Source organism: Drosophila grimshawi, unplaced genomic scaffold (genome assembly GCF_018153295.1).
Source record: "Drosophila grimshawi isolate 15287-2541.00 unplaced genomic scaffold, ASM1815329v1 contig_1377, whole genome shotgun sequence".
In the NCBI taxonomy this organism is placed as follows: Eukaryota; Metazoa; Arthropoda; class Insecta; order Diptera; family Drosophilidae; genus Drosophila; species Drosophila grimshawi.
In genome coordinates, this window is record NW_025062900.1 from 6,513,836 (window position 1) to 6,523,840 (window position 10,005).

General features: G+C 40.7%; 3 protein-coding genes and 1 long non-coding RNA gene across 5 annotated transcripts; 2 read left to right on the plus strand and 2 right to left on the minus strand.

Moving 5' to 3' along the window:
• Window positions 1–1,441: 1,441 nt before the first annotated feature.
• LOC6562351 (protein disulfide-isomerase A6 homolog) lies at window positions 1,442–2,966 on the plus strand. Its single transcript, XM_001988870.2, has one exon. The coding sequence runs from the start codon at window positions 1,547–1,549 to the stop codon at window positions 2,882–2,884; it is 1,338 nt and encodes a 445-aa protein (XP_001988906.2). The 5' UTR covers window positions 1,442–1,546; the 3' UTR covers window positions 2,885–2,966.
• A 3,305-nt stretch (window positions 2,967–6,271) lies between these two features.
• LOC116805350 lies at window positions 6,272–6,966 on the minus strand. Its single transcript, XR_004365140.1, has 3 exons — window positions 6,909–6,966; window positions 6,390–6,486; window positions 6,272–6,326 (listed from the first exon to the last, which is right to left on the minus strand). It is a non-coding gene; the product is annotated as an uncharacterized LOC116805350 (long non-coding RNA).
• A 200-nt stretch (window positions 6,967–7,166) lies between these two features.
• LOC6562350 (cytochrome b-c1 complex subunit Rieske, mitochondrial) lies at window positions 7,167–8,501 on the plus strand. The gene is made up of 3 exons (XM_001988869.2): window positions 7,167–7,394; window positions 7,729–8,108; window positions 8,166–8,501. Exons 1-3 carry the CDS (start codon window positions 7,301–7,303, stop codon window positions 8,382–8,384), a joined length of 693 nt encoding a protein of 230 aa, XP_001988905.1. The 5' UTR covers window positions 7,167–7,300; the 3' UTR covers window positions 8,385–8,501.
• Window positions 8,502–8,541: 40 nt separating this feature from the next.
• Window positions 8,542–9,783, minus strand: LOC116805251 (myb/SANT-like DNA-binding domain-containing protein 1). 2 transcript variants are annotated; one of them, XM_032736102.1, is made up of 4 exons: window positions 9,751–9,783; window positions 9,490–9,682; window positions 9,307–9,431; window positions 8,542–9,245 (listed from the first exon to the last, which is right to left on the minus strand). In XM_032736102.1, the coding sequence occupies exons 1-4, from the start codon at window positions 9,764–9,766 to the stop codon at window positions 8,905–8,907; spliced, it is 675 nt and encodes a 224-aa protein (XP_032591993.1). In that variant the 5' UTR covers window positions 9,767–9,783; the 3' UTR covers window positions 8,542–8,904. The 2 variants fall into 2 exon arrangements, with proteins under 2 accessions (XP_032591993.1, XP_032591994.1); XM_032736103.2 differs by lacking the exon at window positions 9,751–9,783 and having other exon boundaries at window positions 9,307–9,426.
• Between the last annotated feature and the right edge of the window lie 222 nt (window positions 9,784–10,005).

Sequence of the window (10,005 nt, forward strand, 5' to 3'; positions counted from 1 at the left end):
TCAACCCCCCCCCCCCCCCTCCCCTCCGCTACCCAAATACACACAAAATACACGTCACATTATCCGGCTCGTGCCCCACACTCCGACCCTTTGCATGCTTGCATATAATGTACTTTTCGTTTCGTTTCGTTTCTCTTCTCTTCTCTTCTTTTTTTTTTTTGTTCTGTGAGGCAAACAAAACTTTTACCCCAAGAGCTTTCTGCATTTTTTTTTGTGTTGCTGTTGTTGTTTTTTTTTTGTTTTTTTTTTGTTTTTGGCGCAAGTTTATTTTTGACAGTGTTTTATGCCCTGCGGCCAGGACACTGCAGCGGCAGCAGTGCTGAGCCGGGGCATGGTGGGGTTGGGTGTTGGGTGGCATCGCCCCAAAATGACAAAATAATGTAATTTGGCATTAGATTTATGCGTGCTGCGCCTCGCCATCTCCTTTGGCGCGTGTCCTGCGCGTACGAGCGCAAAACGCAACAAGGACCCCAAAAGAAAAACGCAGCGTCGACGTTTCCTTTTTGCCTTTGCTGCTGCTGCTGCTGCTGCTGCTTCTTCTTCTTATTCAACTGATATTTTTTTTTTGTGCTCGCCCGCTGTGCGACTTATGCTTGATGTTGTTGCTGTTGTTGTTGTTTTATTTTTTGGTTGCTTCTTCCTTCTTATTTGCCACGCTTTGTGTCCTGTTTTTATTTCATATTTTCGCTACTTGCGTCTTTGTTATTTTGTTGTTGTTATTTTAAGCCGCTTGTGCGAATTTAGGGCAGGTTTCATTGACGCTTTTTCCTGACGCTTTTTCTTTTTGTCTTCTCTCAGCTTCTAGGCAACGTTTTTTTCTTCTTCTCCTTATTTATATATTTTAGCTGTTATCAAAAAAACCAAAGAAAAAACTTTCACGTTTCTAGCTTGAAACTTCCCGCAAATTGAAAAATGTCAACAAAGTTTAAAGTGCTAGAAGAAGAGCGGCAGAGAGTGAGAGTGAGGCAGGGGGAGGTTGGCAGCTCAAAAGGCAGTTTATTGTGAGAGTTTTCTTTTGAAAATACCAGTGAAAATAGAAAATAGATTGGACGCACTAATAAAGAGATTAGTCGAATAGTCGGCAGAGCAAATCGATTTTAGTTTCTATAAATAGTATTATAGTTGTTTAATACGATTGTAAAATAAGTACACAGAAAAATCGAGCCTCTTCCAAATCATTAAAATATATTTAATTAATTTTTAAAACATAGTATTTATATAAAATGCAATGAGCAAATGTTCAGCATGATCAGAAAAGAATTATTTGTTTTTACACTTAACACAAATTCTTGCTTTCTACAATAAGTTATTAATAATTATTTTTACTTTGCACGAAATGTAAATTAATTTAATTATTTTTACTTCATTTGGAATACAGAAAGAGCAGAGATTCATATAACTAACAATCACAGCAAACATAATCATATAAAGTAAACATTTGCACTTTAAATATAAATGTAAACACAAAATCCAAAAAAGTTTACATTTTTGAGGAGCTTAAACTACAACAATAATTTCTGAGGGAAATCTATTCACTTTAAATTCAATGAGTAAAAACGATTGGAAAGAGTTTATATATTTGTGGTGCATAATAATGTCGGGAATCGTAATTGTGGGCAGTATTCTGATGATGATCGTGTTCGCAGCTGGTCACATTAACTTATATGGCCCCAACGATGATGTTGTCGAGCTAACCACGGCAAATTTTGAGCACAAAGTGCTGCAGGACGATGCTATTTGGATCGTGAAATTCTATGCAACATGGTGCAGCTATTGTAACGCAATGGTGCCCGAGTACAAGAAGCTGGCCAAGGCGCTGAAGGGCGTTGCCAAAGTGGGCGCTGTCGATGGCGAGCAGCATTACGAGCTGTGCTCCACATATGAAGTGCGCGGCTTTCCGATGATCAAAATATTTGGCGTGAATAAAACACAGCCCAGCGAATATTTTGAAGCACGAAACGCTGAACAAATAGCCAAGGCAGTTGTGGCCGAAATTCAACGAAAGTTGCAACTGGTCATCAAGGGGCAAGAAGATGTCGTCGCCGCAAAAGTCGCTGCCGAAGAAGAGCCAGAGAGTGATGTGATTGAGCTACAGACTGATGATTTTGCCAAGCAGGTGCTCAATTCCAATGAGATTTGGCTGGTCGCATTCTATACGCCTTATTGCAAGGCTTTGACTGCCGAATGGATTCAGGCAGCCAATGAGCTGAGTGGCAAAGGCTTCAAGCTGGGTGCCATGGATGTCAGCAAGCATATGATCAAAGAGAAGGAGTATAAATTCAGGGATTGTCTAACCATCAAATATTTTCCAGCCAACACAAGGTTAGTCAGCAATGCGCAGGATTATCATGGCAAGCGAAATGCAGCGGATATTATCAGTTGGGCGGTGGGAAAGTTGGAGGTGCCCCAACTGCTGCAGCTGATCGATGAGGCCAGTTTGTATGCTGCATGTGAGGAGAAATCGTGGTGTGTGATTTCGGTGCTGCCCTCACTGCTCGACTGCAATGCCAGGTGTCGCCACACATTGTTGCATTCTTTACGCAAGCTGAGCGAAAAGTTTAAGCTGGAGCCTTTCGGTTGGTTGTGGAACGAGGCAGGAGAACAGCCGGTGCTAGAGGAGGGTCTGCAAGTGACAAACTCGGGTTATCCAGCATTGGTCGCCGTCAACTGCGAACAAATGCAATTCTCTGTATTTAACGAACCATTCACACACGATAACTTGGTCAAGTTCCTAGGTGATATTGCCAATAATCGTGGCCATAAGATGCACATCAATTGTGCCCAGAGGCCAGCTATCAACCAGGTTGCAGCCTGGGAAGGAGATGATGTACAGCTGTCCAAGAAGATGTCACTCGCCGAACGCGAAATCACCGATGAGTTGTAAAGTGGCGTCTCCCAAATACTTCAGTTAACTCAACACTAAAAGCTGATATGAATTAATAAAAACTCTATTTGCTGATTAGGAATTGAAATGATTTAATGGCGTGCTGATTGTAGTTTTTTCAATATGAAAATATGTTTGGCCCATCAAAATCTACGTCTACATCTACGATCTTAATGAAATGTTTATAGTTGATCCATAATATGATATTGCATATTAATTGGAAGTAAATATAATTATAAGTGTCTGATGCATTACCATCGTATATCGATTTTTATCCATATTCGGAAGACGGTTGATGTTGTCGATCAAATCAAATAAACTTTCTTAAGCTTTTCCCCAGAAATAAATAGATATATCTGCAATTAGTTCTTCCCACAGCGATAAATAGAAGAAAAAACTATTAAATGATTAAAAGTTAAATCCAATTATTTAATGTTTTAATTATTTTAAGCCTCTAAACTTTAATTCTGAAACCCAACATACAATCAAAATTAATAATTCCCAACAAACTTGCATTTAATTTATACTTTTTCTTAGCACTCACTTTAAATATATATTTTTTTACGTACATTAAAAATTCAAAGAAATTCAACTTGTCGTTTGGGGCACACCAAATAAACAAAGAAGGGGACAGAGGCTCATTGCCCGTTGTCCATTGAACAATTGTCATGGTCACCTAATCCTGGCTGGCAAAATGGCTTAGGAAAAAAGTCGAGCAGACGCCGACCGGACAGCAGACAGACATTACTGACTGGGTCCAGCCGAAAGACCTTAGCCAGGCAACAAAATGCACAGCTAAGCATGTGCTAACAACAATCTTAAAAAAAAATATATATACAAATATATAGATATATATGTATATATATATATATAAGGCCATATTTATGTGTGATGTATATATATATAATATGTAGACCCAAACTGAATTGTTGCCGTTGGCATAATAACTTTAAATGCAAACCGAGAGTTCGGTTGAGAAAATGACTGCCAGCTGTGCTACATTTGGTTGCGGCTCCAGGGACCCGAGACCGCGCCATCTTAAAGGCTGCACATGCCACAAGCCAGCACAGAAGCACCCTCCACGCCCCCTTCTCCATTCACTTTTCTAACACCAATCGCCTCACTTCCCTTGCCAACACTGCGGGAGTTGCACAGAGCTAGCTGCTTATTTCATTTAATTTTCAGAGAAGCCGCCCAAGGAGTAAATGGGTTTTGCATGCCAAGGTAGTCCAGGCCAAAAAAAGGGGGTAAGCGGAGCTGGGGCAGGGGAGAGGTGTGGAAATTGTGGTGTGCATGGGCGTCAGCTCGACTGTCAGTCACTCAGTCAGTCAGTCAGTTTAGGAGGCCGTCACTCAGCTCAGCTCAGCTCAGCTGAAACTTTTTGGCTGCCACGCACAATTTTCCACTTTCAACTTTCGTCGACGAGGGGGGGCAAATTTCTTGCTGTTGTTGTTGTTGCAGGGCGGTGGTTGGTGGTGCGAGTGGGTGGATGGATGGTTCGGTTCGGTTTGGGTTGAGTTGGGTTGGGTTGGGTTGAGTTGGGTGTGCGTATTGAGCTTTATGCTTGGCTGATGTTGCGATAAGCGGCTGTAGCAGGCAATGTTGCTGTTGTCGTCGACGTTGTCGTTGTCATTGTTGTTGTTGCCACAGCCGCAGCCGCAACGCTGCACACGCCACACACACATACACACACACACCCATACATACACATATACCAAAGTGGAGCTGGAAGAGCAAAGCAGCCCTTCGGCATTTAGAAGGCGGGGCGGGCTTGAAAAATAGGCAGCCAAAGCAAGTTGCTGTTGTTGTTGTTGCTGTTGTTGTTGTTGCTGATGTTGTTGATGTTGATGTTGTAGTTGGCGCCATTGCCCAATGTAAAAGTTGCTGAAAAGTGTAACGCAGTTAACGCCAGCAGAGTGGTGTGTGGTGTGCTGTTGTGTGTAGGTTAAAAAGGGGAGCTCTTCACTGCTTCTGGGCTGCTGCTGCTGCTGCTGCTGCTGCGTCGCCTACGCGGCATAGTTTTAACTGTGCTGTTGCAATACACTCTCCAATTGAGCCATACAGTTGACTATGTCATCTTGTTTGACAACGGAAATAATACAGATAGAGTCTTTAGAGATTACAGCATCTAGATTATTACTGGCTTAATTTAATATGGCTACATAAGCTAGAGACTCCAAATTTGTATACCCTACCCAAATATATGTATAAAAAAAATAATAGAAATGAAAAATAATAATAATAAAAATAATAATACTATTAATAATAAAAAGAATACTACTGATAATAGTAACGATAAGAATAATATTGTTTTAATAAAGATTTTTCTTTTATATAAAAGCTTAAGGTGGTTAAATAATCCAATACGACTATGAGCTGCAGTCAGACTATAGTTAAGGAACAATCATTACAGCAAACAATAAATCAATAGAAATTAATCCAACTGCAACGATCTAAAATTGCTCCAAGAGCTATGCAATTTATTAGAGTATTTTAAGTTCGTTGCAGCAACTGGCATAAATTGCTGTTGGATTTCTTGTTTTGCTCAAAAATTCACGCACTTTTTGTGCGTCTCTATGTGAATGTTAGTAAGTCTATATATATATATATGTGTGTGTGTGCATTACTATGTGTGTGTGTGTGTGTAAGTGTCGTGGTAAGTACATAGAGGCGCCGTTATGTGCGCAGATTGCCTTGCCTGGAAATGGAAACGGACGCCGCTAGCAGCACGCATTTCTCCTTTCACTTTCACTTTCGCTACGCCACCTAGCGACGGGGAGGGCAGCTTGTGGCTAAAGGGGGGGCGGGGGGACTAGCGGCGAGGGAGGCAAAAACTTTCAACATCAAAAAGAACTACTTTCGATAATCACAGGCCTGGCGCCAAAGGAATTACTTTTGCCGGCTGTGCGCGTTGCTGGTTTTTTTTTTTTTACTGCTTTATATTTTTGTTGTTGGGCTTCTTCTTTTTTTTATTCCACTTGCCGATTGGGTTTTAAAGTTTGGCGAATATTGTTGTTGTGCTTGTTTTTGCTATTGCCTACTTTTATGCGCATAAATAATGTGATTTTTTTTTTTAGTTTTGTTTTTATTTTTGTCAAGTTTCGCATTTTTATGCATTTTTTTATTGGCATTTTATGCGTTTATTGTTTTTGCGGTTGAGCGCGATGAGGTCAGCGAAGAGCAAAACAGACGATTCGACGTTTTTCATTTGGGAATAAACTTAAAGAGCGCTTATTAATTAAATAAAATTAGACATTCAACTCACATCCCCATCCCTGTCCCTGTGTTTTATATGAGAGAACTTCAGGGCGCAGGATTCTAATCAATGACATAACATTGAGCAGAGGAAAATGCAATCGGAAAAACTGTGATGGTGGTGGTTTTTTCGGTGGTGCACAACCGGTTTTCCATGAAAACCCTTTTTCTGTATTTTTGGCGAAAGCTAAATTGTTGCAGTTTCGAATTTAGAAGGGAAAACTTTTTATGAAAGGGGTTGCTCGCTTACCTCGTTACCAAGCCACTCAGCGGGTGGGGGAGGCCGGGGAGTCTGTTAAGTATTATTAGCTGGGAAATACGCATGCAGTCTCTCATTTAGGTGGAAGCTGTAAGGAAATCAAAAATAAGGGATTGTTTTTATGTCACAATTGTTCTTAGACTTTAATCTATAAAAGCAGCTATTAATATGGAGTGAATTTATGTTTGAGATCTGTTTAGAGATCGCTCAATAATGGGAATTCCCTGCTTCAAAAAGATTTGTTAAACTGAAATTCTGAATTTCGCACATGTTTCAAATTTGGCGGTCAGATAACTTTGTGTGTTCTTGCATAGCTTCCTCTAGGCAGTACTCGCAAAATAAACTCAACTCTACTGTTGATGCTGCACATATATGCCTTGCCAAGCAACGCATTTTTTTGCGTGTCGACTTATCTTATCTAAAGCGTTTATGACTAAGGTATCTCCTACTCGTGCACTCTCAGGCAACGTAAAGTGAGTCAAATTTGGCGCGCAACCAACATTTGCTTACGTGTATTTGGCAAGCGGCACGCAGTTTGAGCTACGTTGCTCAATTTGCGCTTACGTCACGTCATAATGCCAATCTGATGAAAGTTTAAATGCTTGTTACTTTTACTACATTGTAAACTTTTGACTTTCGGTAAACAAACAGTAAACAAAACAGTATATATTCACCCATGTAGACACTTGATACTTTATTCTATGTTGTCAAACATAGAGTTTTGTTGGTATTGAGTGAATTTAATATGTAGGTGAAATAGTTTGGTATTTTCACGTTTGCGGCGTTCGGTCACTCTGGTTTTCAACAGCAACAGCAAAGCAGACGGACGACGTTGGTGTAAAGTCAACGAAATTTTTTCGATAGACAAAAACAATTAGAAATTACAAACGCAAGCCAACAAAATGATGAAAGCCGTGTCCTGTGCCTATGTGCGAGCCAGCGCACAGGCGCTGTCCACCAGCCTGCGGGCGAGCGGTGCTGCTGTCAATGCCATTGGTAAGCATCAACAATAGAAATCTGGAGCTGCAGTTACATAATTATAGACCAATTCTGTGGAATTCTGCGTGGAGCACCGCCAACATTCAAGATTAAATGTTTTCCGCAATGTTTTAATCGTCAAATGGCCAAAGTTACCAATTTCCTTACGTAATTTCTACATAACCTCGTTCCTGGCAAACAGCTGATTGGCGAATGAATGAAAGTGTCCGGCATTGCCCGGGCCAAGATGTGGGTGCTTCAACTACTGCTGTTTTTTGAGCATTAAACATGTTGTCAATCAATCATATTTGTAGCGTAAATCATAACTAATGTATTTGTTTTCCTCTTGCAGCCACTCGGGAGGCGCACAGCGATCTGCAGGTGCCCGATTTCTCGCCGTATCGTCGTGACTCTGTGAAGGATGTGCGTCGCCGCAACGAGTCCGCCGAGGAGCGCAAGGCCTTCTCCTATATGCTGGTCGGTGCCGGCGCCGTTGGCGGTGTGTATGCGGCCAAGGGTCTGGTGAACACCTTCCTGGGCTCAATGAGCGCTTCGGCCGATGTGCTGGCCATGGCCAAAATCGAGATCAAACTTGCAGACATAGCCGAGGGCAAATCGGTGACGTTCAAGTGGCGCGGCAAGCCACTCTTCATTCGCCATCGCACCGCATCCGAGATCGAGACAGAGCGGGGCGTGCCCACATCCACGCTGCGTGATCCCGAAACTGATGATGTGCGTATACCATATTACATATAGATATATATGATTGTAATCCTAGCTTTTCTGCAGCAACGTGTCATCAAGCCCGAGTGGCTCGTTGTGATTGGCGTCTGCACGCATCTGGGCTGTGTGCCAATTGCGAATTCTGGTGATTTTGGTGGCTACTATTGTCCCTGCCATGGCTCCCATTATGATGCCTCTGGGCGCATCCGCAAGGGACCGGCCCCACTGAATCTGGAGGTGCCCACCCATGAGTTCCCCGATGAGGGCACTCTCATCGTTGGCTAAGAAGCCCGAGTTGAGTGTGTTGTTTACCTTTTAAGCAAAGCCCCGCGCGCGACAGCAAATAGTGAATGAATTGATGTAAATTAATAAAAACAAAAAAACAACAACAACTACAAGCTATATAGTTGCAGTTTTATCAATTTACCAATATGTGCAAGCGTTAAGCTTTCTCCAATATTTATTTAAAATATAACACCAAAATTGCGAAAATTAAAACGCGGCTGAAGTCGATTAATTTATGAAGGCGATTAACAAACTGAAACTTATCGCTTCATCAGTTTGGCAAAGCGTTGCCAATATGTTTGTCCCTTTTCACAAACAGTTGATTAATGAGAATCGAAGTTTTCCAATTTTCGGGCAAGAAATGTTTTTTTTTTTGTTTTTATATAAACAAAGTTAATTTTCTTATCAGCAATTGAAGTAATATTCATAACAAATTTGTTAATCTCTGTGCATAATAAATACTTAAGAACTATTGCTAACAGAATCCAAGGCACAAGCCAAGCTCGTATTTCTAAGGTCATCACTTGTGTTTTGAGTAAACTTTGAGAAAATCCCTGTGAATCGAAGATAACTCATCGGCAATGCTTTTCAGGGCCTTCAGTTTTTCTCTTTGTATGTCTAAATTAGCCTCCTCAATGGCCAATAATCTATCCGGCTTACTATCCAAATCCATTGACTCTGCTGGCGCATAAGTATTTGTTGAATACGCCGAATCGCTTTTTTGAGAAGCAGGACTTGATGGTTCTCGTTTTTGATAGATTTCAGGACTGCTTCTTGGCTCTATTGCTGGAGAGTTGTTTCTGTTTGGCGAGTTTATGCTGTCCAAATCGCCGCTGTCAGAATCCTCAAATGGCGAAAAATCTGCAATAAATATGTACACATTATTCGAGCTGCATAATTATGAGGTATATTTAGTTTATACCCAAGCTGTTGGCCATGACAAGTTTCATTTTGACCGATCTCGATTCATTCAACAATTCTTGCACCGTTTTAAAATGTTCCCATTTCGATGGCAGCCCAGTTGCGTGACTTTTATTCAATTCTATTCTGAAACAGCAGAAATAACAATATTATATACTTAATTAATAAAGGGGAACACACACACCTGTATTTCCTGGTCATGTTGTCCACTTTGGCCTTGACTTCAACGTGAGTTGGACCAAATTTGTGTAATTTGTCGGCGATCTCCTTGTAGATTTGCGCATTTACTCGAGTGCCGCGCAATTCTTCGATGTACTCCTGCCACAGTTCCAAAAAGAGTTTTGTCGACGCCAGGTTCCAAAGAAAACGTTTGCCAACTGCATTAATTTAAATTTGTTATCAAATTGATATTTATTTAATTGTTTATTGTTATTTTGAAATGCACCTCTTTTGTATTCCATTATGATGTTGATTCTGACAGTGCGATAGGCAGAAATCGATAGTACGCGTTTGATGCTGAATTCAATAGTGTGGCAACGCTAACTTAGGTATGCACAGTATGCTGATCACTCAATGTGTATAATTGTCTCATTCGAAATATCAATTTTCTTTTATTGTTAGTTATTTATTAGTATTATTTACTTTTTTATTTTCTTTATTATTTACATTATTAATATATATTACAATTATATCGCTTGCT

What these genes read in the sequence shown, in the direction of transcription:
- LOC6562351 (XM_001988870.2), top strand. Translation starts at nt 1,547, where the DNA reads ATGAGTAAAAACGATTGGAAAGAGTTTATATATTTGTGGTGCATAATA.
- LOC6562350 (XM_001988869.2), top strand. Translation starts at nt 7,301, where the DNA reads ATGATGAAAGCCGTGTCCTGTGCCTATGTGCGAGCCAGCGCACAGGCG. An exon ending in TGCTGCTGTCAATGCCATTG is followed by an intron (nt 7,395 to 7,728) that starts GTAAGCATCAAC and finishes TTCCTCTTGCAG; the next exon opens with CCACTCGGGAGGCGCACAGC. An exon ending in GTGATCCCGAAACTGATGAT is followed by an intron (nt 8,109 to 8,165) that starts GTGCGTATACCA and finishes GCTTTTCTGCAG; the next exon opens with CAACGTGTCATCAAGCCCGA.
- LOC116805251 (XM_032736102.1), bottom strand. An exon ending in AACATGACCAGGAAATACAG is followed by an intron (nt 9,432 to 9,489) that starts GTGTGTGTGTTC and finishes CTGCTGTTTCAG; the next exon opens with AATAGAATTGAATAAAAGTC. An exon ending in TGTCATGGCCAACAGCTTGG is followed by an intron (nt 9,246 to 9,306) that starts GTATAAACTAAA and finishes TATTTATTGCAG; the next exon opens with ATTTTTCGCCATTTGAGGAT.